Here is a 17,547-nt window from a genome sequence, read left to right on the forward strand (position 1 = left end):
CTGAAAAATACCTTTCTATAGTTGATTTATTCAAGTCAGACTCCAGAATGGGTTTATGTATTGTATTTAGTTGTTATGTCTCTTAAATTTATTTTAGGCCATAACAGTACTCCCTGCTCCTATTTTCCCCCCTCATATACCATTTATTTACTTGTTAAAGAAACTGAATCATGTGTGCTCTCGAATTTCCCATAGCTAATTTTATCCTTGTAGTGGTATGATTGTTTAGTCTCCATATTTCCTATAAGCTGGTAGTTAGCTCTAAAGGCTTGATTTTAGATTTTCTCTCTTTTTGGGGAGGAGGGGGAATGCAAAAGGAGAAGTGCAAGAATACCTTAAAGATGGTCTGATTGCAAGCTATCAAGAGGCATTTTATGTGTAGCTTTCATACTTTTGGTGATGTTAAAATTATTCGATGGGTTTAGGTGTTACCAGCCTGATTGATCAGTAATAAAGGTTCTTGTCAACATTTTACCAAATGGCTTTTGCAGTCATTGATAATCATGATGTAGGGTTTATAAAACAGTGATTTTCTAGTTATGTTATTTATTCTGTATTTATTAACTGATTCTGATACTAAAAACTTAACAACCTCATTAACTATTTGGCCACCCTAATGTGCACACCACACAGGAGAGGTGATAAAAATGTTTTATTTTTTTTTCTTTATCACCTTTTCATATTAATGAGTTGAAACTCCAAAGTTAACCAGTATATTTTTAAGCATTATTATGAGCTTGTGGACTTTTATATATTTGATGTTTTTAATCCAGTGCTGTGATTATTCTTTTTGATAACCAAGTTTTTCTCTTTGTCCAATAGGGGTGCCCCCTTCCCAGAATACCTACACATATAGTTATATACACACATTTATGTGTATTATATATAAGTATCTTTTTTAATAACAGAAAAATTAAATCATTAGTTCATACTGTCATGGCCAATTCAAATTAAAAATTAATGAGTTTTAAAATTTAATATCCTTTTGATTTTGTATTTTATGTATCTTTTAAGGTTAAAATCCTACTTCCTAATGATAGTATTATATTACTTCTTATGTCTTTCTAAATAGTAACAGAATCACAAAACTAACAAAAATTACTGAATATTGCTTCACATTGCTTTCTGATTATTTTTCTGTTTAGGTTATAGCTAGAAATGGGTAGTCAAAAAAACATGAATTAAATCTCTACTACTTCTCCATGTGATCATGTCTTTATGTGGTCCTATTTTTACAGATATGTTTATTTCATTTAAAATGGGTTTTATTTCATTGTTTTTTCAAATTTCAAAAAAAATTGTTTTTCTTTTGAGTTAATTAAATAAAAACAATACACATGGTTCCAAAGGCAAAACCTGTAAGTCAATGTACTTTTGGAGAGATCGGATTTCTTTCTTCCTTGCTCTGTCCCTTCTTTAATTAGCTTCTTTCCTTTGTTTCTTTTTGAAGAAAGAAACAAACATATACACATTCATTTTTTCCTTTCTTATGCAAAGGCAGTACCCTGCATTCATTATTCTGTACCTTGCTTTTTACTTTAACAAAATATCCCAGAGATCACCTCTTAGTATGTAGTTTCATCATTCCTCTTTATACCAGCATAGTACTCCATTGCATGGGATCTGGCATAAAATTGCTTTTATAGAGGTTTAAATTTTAAAAGGATCATCTGAATTCTTCATAGAAGTGACTGCTTTCTCCCTTCTTTGCCCTTTTTCCTTATTTTTCAGAAAAATCGTTGCTTATATGTTTTTGGTGGCCAGCGATCGAAGACCTATTTGAATGATTTCTTTAGTTATGATGTGGACTCTGATCATGTAGACATAATATCAGATGGCACCAAGAAAGACTCTGGAATGGGTAAAGGCATTTAGTGATTCTTCTCTTATATCTTAACTACTTTAGATAGACTATATATAGCCTATTTTCTTTTCTTTCTAACCATTCTTCACTCTTTCCCCATGTCTTTAATTGAAGTAGTTCTGAATAAGAGGAAGAAAAATCCATCCACTAAATTATCCAATTTTATGTGTTTAAAATATACGAGTTATTATATTATTTGAGCAGAAAGACAATATTTAAATTCCTGAAGGCATTATTTATATGTGTGCTTGCTTGGCAAAGGGGCCTTGCAAGAATTAATGAGTTTAAAACTGTTGTATTCTATGTTTGCTATTCCTTTCCACCTTCTGCTTTCACTGTAGTGACTTATAAGGCACTAGCATGTGGAATATATCTTTGTTCTGAGGGAGAACTTCGTGTAACTGATAACAACTTTTAAGTTTGCATACTCAGCATCCAAGTTATTCTCCTCGTAATAGGGTGACTGGTTTGCCTGAGATGTCTCAGTTATGCATATTGCCCTGGCATTAGTAATTATTAGTAGTGCCCCTGATTCACTGTCAGATATCAGTTTGCATAGTTACCCTACATAGTAGTCACTTTGCCTTTGATTATTATACACAGAAGAATGATATTTAAGATGCAGTAATTTAAAATGCCTAATTTAAGAAATTAGATCAGCTGGCTTTTTCTTTTAGCTATTATTCATAAAAATAGATCTTTTTATTAAAATAGTTCCTACTTACAAGGAAAAACTTTAAAAAACATTTTAACAGAAGATAGTACCATAGTTAAAAACTGCATATGAAGGGACCCTCAAGACTCTTCCCCCATATTTCCTACTAGGCAGAGGCTAGACCTTTATTTTCTAGGGGAAATGAGTACAGAGGTGTTTTTTCCACCATGCTTAAACTACTTCCAAGATTAAAAAAAAAAAAAAAAAAGTGGCAAAGTGATAGTAGCAAAGGCTCAGTATAAAAATTCACTGTAGATAAGCTTTAATGACTATCATTTAAAGATATATTTTTTAAAGATTTTATTTGTTCATCAGAGACAGAGAGAGAGAGAGAGGCAGAGACACAAGTAGAGGGAGAAGCAGGCTCCATGCAGGCAGCCTGACGTGGGACTCAATCCCGGGTCTCCAGGACCAGGCCCTGGGCCGAAGGCGGCGCTAAACCGCTGAGCCACCCGGGCTGCCCCTAAAGATATTTTTTAAATGAGTTATTATATAGTAAGTTGCTAAACTCATCAGTGTAATGCTTTGTTCATGGTTATGGCTGGCTTTATATCCAGCAAAGTATGATAATCTGATGATAAATGTAATAATATGCTCATTGTAGAACATTTGGAAAATATAGAAAGATGCAAAAAAGAAACTGTATCAGACCACCCAGATGTAATGTTATAATTTTGATGTATTTCCGTCTATTTTTTTAAAATTTATTGTAGGGGCACTTGTGTGGCTGTCAGTTGAGTGTCCAACTCTTGATCTTGGCTCAGGTCATGATTTCAGGATCATAGGATCAAGCCCAAGCATCAAGCTCTGCACTGGGCATGGAGCCTTCTTGGGATTCTCTCTCTTCCTTTGCCTTTCCCTCAGGCTCTCTCTCTCTCTCTCAAAAAATAATAATAATTTATTGTATAAAATTAAACACAATTTTATATTCTGCTGCTTTTAAATTTACATTAAATTGTGGTAATTGTTTTCATCATATGGTTTTACTACCATAGACTAGAGGTATTAGGGGAAGTGAGAAGTGTGGCTTCATTCCCTAATTACTGCTATAGTCAACTTTTATAAAATCAGAATTACCAGTTTTGCTATGTGTTCTTTAATTTATAATTGATTTATGCAAACAAGCTCATTCATTTAATAATATTTATTGGACACCTGCTAGCATCTAAGTTTGACCCTCTCCCTTCCTCCTTCCCAACGTATTTCAGTGCCATCTATGTGCCGTGTTTTAAACATGTGAGAGATACTGTGAGCCTGAGGGATAAGATCCCTCCTCTCAGAGGACTCACTTGCTGGTGCAGAGGCTTGCAGTTGCCATTAAGTACTGTGAAGAAAAAACATTGGCTGCCATGAGAATAAGTCGCATGGGAGGTCCCATGCAGATAGAGCAGGTTGGGAAACCTCATCTGCAGGGGTTATCTTTAAGATTTAAGAAGTAGAGAACTAGGAAAAACCATGTTAAGTGAGAGAAGAGCAAGTACAAAAGTCCCAAAGCAGGAAGGAACTTCGTGTGTTCCAGAAAGAGATGAGGCTGGTGCCAGTTGACGGTGGGTTCCCCACAAAGTCAGTATGAAATGAGGCTAGAAAAATAGTTAAAACTCTAATTGTTTGATGCCTTGTATAGATGCAAGAAGTTTGGATTTTTTTTCCAAATAAAATTGGAAGTTATTGAAAGGTTTAATGCCAGAGGCTTGATCTGATTGATTAAAATTTTGAAAATATCACTCTTTTCCTAGACACACATTTTCCGAGTGTTTAATTTTGACAATATGCCTACAAGTTGCAGTGTCCAGAGGCTATATGATGCTTTAATTGAGGATTTTTATGGCAGAGTTGAATGTCTGTTTAGACTACATACTTGGAAAGTTTTCCTGCCTAAAACTGTTGTGGTTTTACTTGGAATTGTGGAACCACAGCGGACTCTGTTGGCACAGTAGAATGAAACTAAAATCACTTTCGTTTTTCTTTTTTTTTTTTCTCCATCTCCTTCCCTCCTTTCTTCTCTCCCTCTTTCTTCTTCTTCCCCTCTCTCCCTCTCCTCCTTTCTCTCTCCCTTCCTATTCATCCCTTCTTTTCTAACCCCTACCTGTGTGCCACTTTCTGTCTCCCACCACCCCAGGTGTTTCTGATACCCCTGCAGCCATAATTGAGAACCACTCTTCTAGCTCTCCAGAGCCTGTCTCAGCCCTTAATCAAGTAACCTTGGACAAGTTACCTAATTTCTCAGTCCTAGCTTGTGTGTCTGTAAGTGACTAAAATTATATCGTGTCCCTGCTCATGGCTATTTTAAGAGTAGAGACGGACTCACCCTCTAGTTTTGGCTAGTATTATATTACTCTTAGGTACCTCAGTTTTTACAAGAACATGCTAATGCTATCTACAGGTTCACTGATCTATTCAGTAATTAAGTAATGCCAGTTTTACCTCCATCTTCTCTCTAGTTCCACTGCAACTAGTTTGAGCTATTGTTACCTATTTGGCCTTTGTTCCTAGTCTTCCTCCTCCTCCCCTTCCTCCTCTTCTTCTTTTTGTTTGCTTGCTTGTTGAGAGCAAGCGTGTACAAGCATGTGGGGGAGGGGAAGAGGGAAAGGGAGAGAATCTTTACCAGGCTCCAAGCTTGGGAGGAGCCTGACACTGGGTTTGATCTCATGACCATAAGATGGACGCTTAACTAACTGAGCCACCCAGGCACCTCTGTTTGTTATTTTTAAAAGATTTTCTCTTTTAAGTAATCTCTACATAGAACATGGGGCTCAAACTCACAACCCTGAGATCAAGAGCTGCATGCTCCACTGACTGAACCAGCCAAGTGCCCTAAAAACATATCTTGTTTACTTTGAACAATGACTATTACATTCACTATTTTATGAAAATTTCCCAAAGACTTTTTAAGTTCTTATATTTATAGTAGTCATTTTGTGTTGACAATACAGGTGATATTTACTCGATTACACTCGGCTTTAGTAACTGGACTTCCTCTTCTCGTTTCCCCCACCTTTCCCCACCCACTCATTCTCCATATTGCAAGCAGAATACAGCAGTTTTGTGTTACCAGTGAAGTTGTAGAATTGTATGCTTTTAACAGATATTTTTTGGTCATCTGCTGTGTGGCAGATAATAAGCTAAGTGCTAGAGATAGCAATTGTGAATAAGAGTTCTATCTTCCTAGAGCTTACAGTTCTGTGTGGGGAGAACAAAGAAGTAATTAACAAACTTACTTTTTGATTAGTGGTAATAAAATAAGAAAATACCTTTAAAAAGTGCAAACTCTGGGCCCCTGGGTGGTGCAGTCAGTTAAATATCTGACTCTTGTTTTCAGCTCAGGTCGTGATCTCAGGATTGTGGGATCGAGCCCCATATCTGACTCTGCACTCAGTGCAGAGTCTGCTTAAGTTTCTGTCTCCCTCTCTCTCTGCTCCTCCCACCCAGCTTTCCCTCTACCCCTCTCTCTCAAATAAAATAAATCTTTTTAAATAAAATAAAATTAAAAATATAAACTTGATAGGCCATCTTCCTTGATTAAAATTTGTTCCTTGTTTCCCTTTGCCTTCAGGATTAAGTCTAAACTCAGCCTATTAGATTCCTTTATGATATACCCCGCCTTAGTTTTCTAGCCCCATTTTTATTTTTATTTTTTTATTTTATTTTTATTTTTTTTTTTTTAATTTTTATTTATTTGTGATAGTCACAGAGAGAGAGAGAGAGAGAATGAGGCAGAGACACAGGCAGAGGGAGAAGCAGGCTCCATGCACCGGGAGCCCGACGTGGGATTCGATCCCGGGTCTCCAGGATCGTGCCCTGGGCCAAAGGCAGGCGCCAAACCGCTGCGCCACCCAGGGATCCCTAGCCCCACTTTTAGTATCTACCCTCTCTTTGCCACCAATTCTTTGTTTCATGACCACAGAATATTAATTCTTTATAGATTAAATACTTTTCCTTGCCTTTGGGTTTTTGTCCATGCTGTTCTCTCTGACCTCCAAAGTATAACTTATTTTGTGAACATCTTTCAGATCTTAGTTTATAGATCGTTATCTCCTGACATTCTCTGAGGAAGCCCACGTTAGGAATTAAAGTGTATGGTTCTAATCTTCATTGTTAACACGATTCTAGATATTCATCTAATAGTATAATCTTGACTCTACTTTTCAAAACCTGTAAAAAGCTTAGCTGAAATACATAGACTTTTTTCAGGATTTCTTAAAGAGCATTCAGTCTTTTCAGTACTCTGAATCTCCTAAAAAAAAACAAAAACAAAAAACCTTTCATTGGATTAAGTTAGAAAACCTTATGTCAGAACTGATATATTGAATTATCCTCCCATGGGATTACTGTCACCTGATTTTTAAAAATCCTGTTTTACTAGATTATTATTTATAATAATAATTTATAATAATCTAATATTATATTTATATGAAGGGATGCCTGGGTGGCTCAGCGGTTATGTGTCTGCCTTTGGCTCAGGGTGTGATCCTAGAGTCCTGAGATCCAGTCCTGCATCGGGCTCCCTACATGGAACCTGCTTCTCCCTCTGCTTAGGTCTCTGCCTCTCTCCTGTGTGTCTCTCATGAATAAATAAATAAATCTTAAAAAAAAAATAAGCCACGAAAAGTCCTTCTAAGGACAAGGCAGGGTACTATTTAAATTTCTACATTATTAAATATTCTCAGAAATTACCAATTTTGGCGATGCCTGAGTGGCTTAGTAGCTTGGGCATGACTCTTGATTTCAGCTCGGATCATGATCTCTGGGTGGTGGGATTGAACCCCAAGTCAGGCTCTGTGCTCAGCGTTCCTCTTCTTCTGTTCCTCCTCCCAACTCACACACATGTACTCTCTCTCTAGTGCACTCTCTGTCTGAAATAAATAAAATCTTAAAAAAAAAAATACCAATTTTCTTCCATTACACGGATGCTCTGTAATGTATTTAAACATTCTATTTATTAACTGTTCTTCTAAAGCTTTTCTACTACAGTAATTACTATAATTTGAGATGGACTTAACATATAATTACTGTGTTTATCTATGATTCGGTAATGTGGGTTATTTGATTAAAACTGCATTTATGATGTGAGTTTGAAATGGATTGTTTGAAATCATAGAAAAAATTTGAACTATTAAGATCACCAATTAGAAATGGCATCTCTAATTGTAAAATTGCTGCTGCTTGCTATAATTTTTTTATTGTGTCAGATACTATAAAATCCTAAATGTTTGTTCTTTATAATTTAAATGAATTATCTTAGATTTAATATCTCAAGATCTGAAGAAATTTTCAAATCTTAATTTTTAACTAGAGTATAACAATGTTATGCTCCCCTCAGAAAGAGATTATCATTTAAATCAGTGGATTGGCAGCTGCTTAGAAAGGAAGGATTTATTAGTATTGTGTCTAACACATACATAATTACATCAAAATTCAGCACATCTAAAATTTGGGTTTATTTCTGAATAACTTTTGGCAAGCACAATTGGTTTAGCAGACTCCCCATATGTAAGCTCTGTATTTCACACTAATTGAAAATTCTGCTTAGAAGATAGTCACACCACCAGAGCTTTATAGTTTGCTATAGAAACTCAGTTTATTGTAATAGGATTACTTTCTCATATCTGTATTATTCAGGGTAACAAACATATATTAAGTCTTCACCACTTGCTAGATGCTAAGTCAAGAACTCCTACAACCTAGTCCCTGTTCTGTAGTAGTTATGTGTTTACTTGTTTTATTCCTTAACATCTGTTGACTGTATTTTCCCACATCTGTTACTTTATTCCATTCTGTTCAACCATAGTGGCAGATTGGTGTAATTGAAAGAATGGTGAATTGAGAATCAGAAGACTTGGTCTTTCTTCATCTGGGTCTGCCACTCATTCCTCTGCAACTTTGGCAAAATTAAATACATAACTTCTCTGGGCCTGATTATTCATCTGAAAATGAGATTGGACTAGTTGATCTTAAGGCCTCATCTAGCTCCAAAATTTTGACAGTTAAATTTCATTCCCTTCTGCTATCAGGCTGTAAAACTACCATGAAGGCTATGATAGTAATGGCTGTAAGATCTGATTCATGTATAAACATATTTTCATGAAAACCTTAAAAGTAAAATCTTACTGATTTTTGTTCAACTAATGGTCAAACACTGGTATTATTGACATTTTTAAATAAATAAATGTGTATGTAATTATATAGAATAGATCCTTATGGATTTGAACCTTTTAGACTTTTACCAATTAACTAAATCAGGCCAATTCAGCAGTATAGAGAAGATTCTGAGGCTAATGATTCACTGTTAGATTAGATTAGTTACTGAGCTAAGAAATTGCAGTGTTTCAGTGTAACTCTGCTTCATTGCTTTCCGTTTAACATCTTTTGTATTTGTTGTGCCATTGTTCTGATAAAATTGGATTATGTACTTTTTTCTCTTACCATTATTGTTGATACTAACTTTACATAATTTCCCCCTTCTACTCTCCCAAAGGTGTTTTTGCTTAGTTACAAGCTTTATACAAGTGTTGCATATTTTTAATATAAAATTTAGGTTGTTTGATAGTAAATCTGAATTAAAGTTCACTGGTAAAAAAAAAAAGTTCACTGGTAAAAACAAAAATGCAAGAACACTACCAACAATTTTGAAAATGAAAAGTAATGAAGTAGTAGTAAATACTACCAGGTATTTATAAAGGTACAGTTTTGTACAGAATAATGGAATGGAGCAGAACAGATAGTATAAAAGGATGTAATGCTTAGAGCTAGTACTGGCAACTTTCAAAAAGAAAGGAAGGGAAAAAAAAAGAAAGGAAGGCCAAGAGAATTGTAGGGATGTTTACCTAGCACCATGATTTGGTTGAATTGCTGAAACTATCCTGGAGCTGCCTACTTGCAAAATTTTGATTTATGAGCTAATTAATCAATTGTTATTCAGGTTTTCTGTTACTTGAAGCTGCAAATATCCTAACAAATGGAGAAATTTTAGAAAGCTGTTTTATTAAACTTATATTTCTGTGACAGTTCTGAAACTGTATTTTTTTCCCCTATGGCTTAACTAAAGTAACTAATAATATGTGCATTGGATCATGAAGCCAGAGAGTTGAGATTAGTTCATGAATTAATGCAATCATGTATCTTCATCAGGAATTGAAATGACTTCAACTGTTATCCCTGTTGTCTTTTTAGCCTCCCTCTAGGGTTTCCTTATGTTACAAATTCTGATAATCTCCCCCTGTTGGGTCAACTGAAGAAAAGGAAAAGAAAAAATGATTCAGACTGTCAGATAATTTTTTCTAATCTGTCCTATTTCAAGTTTTAAAGATGTTAAAGAAAAAATAGGAGAGTTGAAAGATCTTTGTAATTTCCTGGAAAAACTAAAAACAAGTTGGATGTAGCAGTTGTTGTATTATTCTTATTTTCTATTTTCTCAGACAAGTGTCCTTTCAAAATGTGTTTGTGATTAGCATATGATCTTGTTTACTGATCTGTTTTTCTTTGTGAGTCAGTTTTATAAAGACTGGGTAAGATTTCTGCTATTCAGATGAGCTTTGAATCAGTTGAATCTAAAACTTGAACCAGTTGAATCTAAAAGCTTTTAAAATATTATACATTGAAAATCTCCTCATTCTTCCCTTCCCCTTGCAACTACCCATTATCAACCATTAAATTGTAAAGATAGCCCTTTTTTCTTCTTGGGAAGAAAATCAATACAGAAGACTGTTAATAGTTATAACATGTTAGAATGAAAGCTTCTTCCTTCATTTTGACCTTTAGATGTTTTTAGTTCTTGGTTAATGCCAGTTTTGTTCAACCAGTTTTTGTTTCTATAAAATTATTGTGGAAGTAATGCAATGTACATAATTCATAAAGCAGAATTCAAACTATAAAATACCATAAAATGAAAATATTTCTGCCAAAGTTGTGAACTAACATAGATGACTGATTCCCTTCCCCAGAGATAAACCCTAAAAAAATAAAATGAGAGGCAACTGGCTTCCAGAAACTCTTTAAATAAGATAGAATGCTGTCTGTCCCCAAAATTACCTTGAGTTGATTCTTGTTCCTTCACTATAGAAACTAGCCTATACAACTGGTGCCAGAATCCAAAGAACAATATGATGGCAGTGTATGAACCCTACTGGTGTTAAGAGTTGATGAAAATAAAAAAAAAATAAAAAAAAAATAAAAAAAAAAAGAGTTGATGAAAATAGATGTGAATTGACCATCTACTCTCAGTAATTCATTTCTCCTACCCTCACCCTTCAAGTCCAGGAAGACTGCCTTCTACTTTGCCCAAAGGGTCTAAAGGTGTGAAACCCTCACATAGGGGAATGATAGTAAGTTGAAGTGATAAACTGGTTCTTTGTGTCTGTGCTTTACTACCTTAGGGCTTTTCCCCTCCATTTTCCTTAAATTCATTGAGCTGATGCTACTTAAGGCCTGACCTTTGGGTCCCCCTAATATAATATATCTTAATGAAAGAAGAGCTGATGCCCTGAAAAATCTTACCTCACAGAGCAGTATAACTAGACAGTTGAGGACTATAGCTATCTCAAAAGAAATCAGTCTGACAGCATATATGTTCTAAAGCAGAATTACTATAATAGCTGAACCAGGAATTCAAAACAAGCATGATTAATATAATTCAAGATCTAAAGGGAAATATGAGTGATATGAAATAAGATCTCAAAATTGTACAAACAGAACCAAATGGAAATACTAGATATGAAAAATATACTTGAAATGAAGACTACTCCAAATATTACAAGTAAAATGGATATGAATTAGTTGAAAGATTAGAATGAATGGTCTTTTAGGAAGAAATAGGAAAGAAAAAAAGATAAATAGAAAATATAAAAAGGGGGCACTTGAGTGGCTCAGTCGGCTAACTATCTGCGTTCAGCTCAGGTATGGTCTCAGAGTCCTCAGATCAAGCCCTGCGTTGGGTTCCCTGCTCAGCGGGGAGTCTGTTTGTCCCTCAGCCTCTGCCTCTGCCTCTGCCCCTCTCCTCCTCAAATAAATAAATAAAATCTTTTTTAAAAATGAAAGAAAATATTAAAAAACAAAGGATGTGGGAAGGAATTGTACAAGTACCAACGTTTTAACAGCAGTAACAGGAGAGAAAAATGAAATTTTAAGAGGGCAAGATAATTGAAGAAATAATGAAGATACATTTGCTAGAATTCAGAAAAAACAAAGGCTTCAGATTGGTGGAAGTGCTTATACCATACCAGACAGGAAGAATAAGGGAACACTTACCTAGACATGTTGAAGTTTGATTAAGAATATCAAGGACAACAACAACAACAACAACAACAAAAAGAATATCAAGGACAGGGATGCCTGAGTGGCTCAGTAGTTGAACATTTGCCTTCTGCTCAGGGCATGATCCTGGAGTCCCGGGATCGAATCCCACCTCAGGCTCCCTGAGGGAGCCTGCTTCTCCCTCTGTCTCTGTCTCTCTCTGTGTGTCTCTCATGAATAAATAAACAAAAATCTTAAACAAAATCTTTAAAAAAAAAAATATCAAGGACATAGGGAAAATTCTGAAAGATTTCAGAAAGATTACCTACAAGGGAGCAAGATGGATGGATGGATGGATGGAGGGATGGATGGATGGATGGATAAATGGATGGATATCAGCTCAACAGCAATAGTGAATGGAAGAAAATAGTAAAGTTAAAAAGTACTCAAGGAAAATTACTTTAAACCAAGAAATCTATGTTCTTCTAATTTTCATATGCTAGTATGAAATAAAATATTCTTAGGTGTATTTGCCTAGGAAAGTTTGCACTATGAAGACCTGTTTTGGAAACCACTTGGAAACACGACTCAGAAATAAATTTAGGAGATGTCAGAAGTATGTGATAAGTGGCGATCAAATTATCTTGAGAAAATTGTTGCCAGAAGAAAAATACTAGAACCAAAATTCTAAACAGTGAAAGTATAATGGGGGAGGGGGAATAGGGCACTATATATAATTCAGGTATTGTGATTGGACTTATAGGTAAGAAGATATTCTGTATTAAAACTTTTTCGGGAACCCTGGGTGGCGCAGCAGTTTAGCGCCTGCCTTTGGCCCAGGGCGCGATCCTGGAGACCCGGGATCGAGTCCCACATCGGGCTCCCGGTGCATGGAGCCTGCTTCTCCCTCTGCTTATGTCTCTGCCTCTCTCTCTCTCTGTGACTATCATAAATAAATAAAAATTAAAAAAAAAAAAAAGAATTAAAACTTTTTCATTCCAAATGTCTTATACAAGGCTCAAGATTTAATGTGTCTCTGTTTTCTTTCAAGCTTCCTTTTGCTTTCCTGTGTCATCTAAAACTGCCACTGTTTCTTATATCCTATGTCATTCCTTTCCTTGGATTCCTTTTTAGTTTTTGTTTCGTTTTGTTGGAATAGCTCCTCAAAGAATTGTTTTATATGCAATTATTGATATAAATTTTCATGCTTCTACTGATCCAAAAATTCCTTTATTTTGCTGTCATCATTAGAAATAGAATTTTAATTCCATATTTTTTATATTCCTCAGAATTTTAGTCATTACCCCATTGTATTCTAGCATTCATTGTAACAAATAAAAGGTCTAATAAGTTTGATACTTATTCTTCTGTGTATAATAACCTGCTTTTTCCCATCTCTAGAAGCTTTTAGAATTTTTCTTTTTTTTCCTGGAGTTTTAAAGTGTCATTAGGAGATCTCTCTGTCTCTCTGTCTCTCTCTTTCTCCCACTATCCAAAAGTAGCATTTCTATGAAAACTTTGGTAAGCCAAAATAGAATAAAGCAAAGAAGCAATTACCATTTATTTATAAGGAAAAAATTTTGAGTCTTCCCAGACCCACAACGCCCCCCGCTCCCCCCCACCCCGACTTTTCTGATACCTTAGGACACATCTTGCTAACTGATGCACAAAATTAATTGAGATAAAGCACAGACACTCACATACACAGAGTTCACAACTCTGGCTGCTTGACGCAGAGAAGCTGGGTGTAGTTCATGGGGAGAGAGTGTGCTGCTTCTGTAAGGGGTCACTGCAAAACAAACACTAAATGCTATTTTTTGCGCTTCACCTTTTTTTTTTTTTCCATAAAGGTGAAGATCCTCCTCAGATTTCTTTCAGTTAGCTAAAACAAGTACTAATGTAGATCTTTCTTAGAAGCAGAGTGGTATGATGCAAACTTTCAAAAAGCGGGGCATACCTATATATAAAGTCTTTTTTTGTAAAACATGCTGAGCACCCAGGGCTCTTTCAAACTGGATACCTACTTGTTTCTTCCATTCAGGGAGATTTTCTTTAATTATTTTTTCCTCCTACGCTGTTTCACCTCTTGTAAGTGTTCTTCTCAGACAGATTTCTTAATTCAGTGGTTTTATCCTCTGTGTCCCATAACTTTTCTGTCATAACTTCTGTATCTTTTACTATCCTAGTAGTTTATCATTTTTATCCTACAACCACTGATTTTCTTTTTTAACTATGCTCATTTTTTTTCATTCTGTTGTCTGATTTATTTTGGTCATAGTTTTACTTTCTGTGGAAGCTTATTCTTGTTTTGCAATTTAATATTCCTTTTATTCTTTACAAAGGTAATGAGTTTTGGTTTTATTAAGTTCTCTTCCTGTGATTTATCTTTTCCCATTCTATATGTTTATCTTGGCCCCTATCTTTACACTATTGAAATGTTTCTCGTATATCTTGTGATACCTGTCTACACATTAAGATCTATGAATAAAGCACTACTTCTATTAAGAAAGGCAATTGACAGTGACTTCCTGTGCATAGAGTAGGTGTCTTTGCCAGGCAGCTTCTCCCTTATATAAGACCCTGACCAGGGATGTTGTATAAATGCATGGCACATCTTGTCCAATAGACTGTCTTCTCTATTATCTGTGTGCAGGTTTGGAGTTACTTTAAACTCTGCTCTCATTCTCATTCAGGCCCCTGTGTCCTTAGTAGAAGCTCTCTCCAGGAGTCCGCCTCATAGTGTACTCCTGCTTTTTGTATTTGATGACTTACTTGGAAGTTTTCCATCTCTTACCTCTGGTGAGTAGGCTCTCTTTTTCTTAGCTGTGAGAGTCTCAAAATTTCCTATCTCTTGATGACATACTTTCTTCTCTCCTAGTGCTGTTTTGTTTCCTTTTGCCAGAATCTTTTCTGTCAATTTTGTAGCATGATGGGAAAGAGGGATAATGTAGTTAGTGTTTAGTTTTGCTATCATAAATCAAAAGGCCCAAAGTTTAGATTTCATGAGCAGCTTCTGCTAGTAAAAATCCAAGTCTAAAATGCTTACTAGTGCTAGGCTGTAATTCTTATATGTATATGTAATGTGTGTACACACACGCATACCCATATATAATTTTTTACTTTTTATTTAATAAGACAGTTTATCTTATTTAAACTGTCCATTTAAAATGAAAAACAGGTTTTACTCTTCTGTTTACAAAAGAGGTAACAAATGAGATTTAGAGGGATCCCTGGGTGGCTCAGCGGTTTAGCGCCTGCCTTCAGCCTGGGGCGTGATCCTGGAGTCCCGGGATCGAGTCCCGCATCAGGCTCCCTGCATGGAGCCTGCTTCTCCTCTATGTCTCTGCCCCCTCTCTCTCATGAATAAATAAATAAAATCTTTTTAAAAAATGAGATTTAGAATATTCCAGAAATTATAATGCTTTTTAATATTTTCTTAGAGAAATCTAGAGTATTCTATGTGTCGGCAAGTTGAACACCAATAAAAAATAAATTTATAAATAAAAATATATATTTTTTAGAAAAAAAAATCTAGAGTACCTTTGAAGGTGGATATGGAAAACTTTTTTTTTTTTTAATGTTTTTGAATTGTTACTCATGGAATAGAGAAGTAGGAATTAAGCTTAAGGGCAATTCATAAAAATTAGGCATTGGGCCATTAACATAGATATAGTCAATGTAAATATGAATTAACCCCCTGATTGTTAGGAACTCATATATAAGTTTTCATTTTTATTTTTTTTAGAGAAAAAATTTAAAAATACTTTAATTCAAATAAAATAATGCCTAGTTTGTCCTGTAATTTCATGCCAACAAAATGGCTTAAGAATATTTCTTTTAGTGTCAGTAAAACCATCGTTTGAAACGTTAATTCCTTTTCTGTCTAAATAACAACATTCCAAATGTTAATGTAAAATTCTCTTCACGGAAAATATGGGAGTATATGTGAGAATTTTTCACTTATTACTGAAAGTCCCCAGTATTTATGCCCAGATATATATTTTTTGTATTTTGGTTTGGGTTTTTCTTTTTCCTTATAATTATAAAAGCAATCTATATTGGAAAAATACATATTATATAGGAATGTAAAAGTGTCCTAACCGCCCCCCACGTAACTATTATTTATGGTTTGATATATGTTCTTCCATATTTTTCTAATTTATATACGAACATATTTTATATATTAACATTTTTCCTTGTCTTTAGTATGTAGTAAAAGTTATAAGAGTCTGTAAACTTAAAGATTAATAGAAATCTTGCCCTGAGAAATTTTGCCTGTGAGTATTCTTAGAGTAAAATATTGGATGCCTCCAAAAAACTTCATTGAAACGTTTTTACTCTTTTCTTCACACGTTTCTGCTTTAAGCTGGATCTCTGTTGTGTCACTCCAGGGAAGTTTTGTGCTTAGGACATAATATCTGCCTTACTTGTGCTGATGATATCCATTTTGTGGGAATAATGCTTCTTCATTCTATTTCCTTCCTCTCTTCTTCCAGTCCACTGCATCACCATCATAACAGCGTATTAACTGCTCTCCATATCTCAGGATTCTCTCTGTTCACACTGTACATTGCTACTATCACTGTCACTGCTCTCACCCTCTAGGGTCTAATCTAAACAGAAATTTCAGTTTTGAAGAGACAGTTTTGAAGAGACCCAGTACATTATTTAGCTCCAGTTTCAATTTTTGGATAAGAAAACTGAAGTCTAGGGATCCCTGGGTGGCGCAGCGGTTTGGCACCTGTCTTTGGCCCAGGGCGCGATCCTGGAGACCCGGGATCGAATCCCACATCGGGCTCCCGGTGCATGGAGCCTGCTTCTCCCTCTGCCTGTGTCTCTGCCTCTCTCTCTCTCTCTCTCTCTCTATGACTATCATAAGTAAATAAAAATTTAAAAAAAAGAAAAGAAAAGAAAACTGAAGTCTAAAAGTTTCTTGCAAAGGGGTGCCTGGCTGGGCAGTCCGAAGAGTATGTGACTCTTGATCTCAAGGTTCTGAGTTCAAGCCCCATATTGGGTGTAGAGATTACTAAAAAAACAAACAAAAACTTGGAAAAAAGTAAGAAGTTTCTTGCATGAAATCACAGTGAATTGAGAAAGTCTAGACTAAACCAAGATTTTCTACTCCTGTTTTGTTTCCAATACTTACTGCTATTTAACTTCCTAGGTTGACCTTCAAAAACCTTTGGGACACACAAATCTGATTTCTGTATTATAAGTGATCCAAAATTAGATTGTGATTTTTACAGTGGATATACTAAAAAAAACCAAGCTGTACACTTAAGTGGGTAAATTGTATGGTATATGAATTACCTCTGTGTAAAGCTGTTTAAAGGGCAAGAAGAGATTTGAACGTGTATCTGGGAGGTAAAATCAATGTTAAATATAGAGTGAGGGGATCCCTGAGTGGCTCAGCGGTTTGGTGCTTGCCTTTGGCCTGGGGTGTGGTCCTGGAGTCCCAGGATCAGGTCCCGCATTGGGCTCCCTGCGTGGAGCCTGCTTTTCCCTCTGCCTGTGTCTCTGCATCTCTCTCTCTCTTTCTGTCTCTCATGAATGAATAAATAAAATCTTAAAAAATATATAGAGTGAAAAGCATATTGGATATGGAATATCAAAGAAATGGGAAATATATAGTTTCTAGTATGCTTTATAATCAAAGTAATGTTTTATAACACATACGATAGATTTTATAAGCATGATATCCCTGAGTATTGTAAACCTCTCACTATTTTTGAAAAGTAAT

General features: G+C 35.3%; 1 protein-coding gene across 10 annotated transcripts in view; it reads left to right on the plus strand.

Annotated features, from left to right (window-relative positions):
* MKLN1 (muskelin 1) overlaps window positions 1–17,547 on the plus strand; it is a 208,695-nt gene that overhangs the window by 153,152 nt on the left and 37,996 nt on the right. For all 10 annotated transcript variants that reach the window (XM_077857368.1, XM_077857371.1, XM_077857366.1 and 7 more), the window contains one exon: window positions 1,732–1,861. In XM_077857368.1, coding sequence (XP_077713494.1) covers window positions 1,732–1,861 — 130 coding nt within the window. The remainder of the gene's footprint in view (window positions 1–1,731; window positions 1,862–17,547) is intronic.

The sequence above is a fragment of the Canis aureus genome, chromosome 18, assembly GCF_053574225.1.
Source record: "Canis aureus isolate CA01 chromosome 18, VMU_Caureus_v.1.0, whole genome shotgun sequence".
NCBI classification, from domain to species: Eukaryota; Metazoa; Chordata; class Mammalia; order Carnivora; family Canidae; genus Canis; species Canis aureus.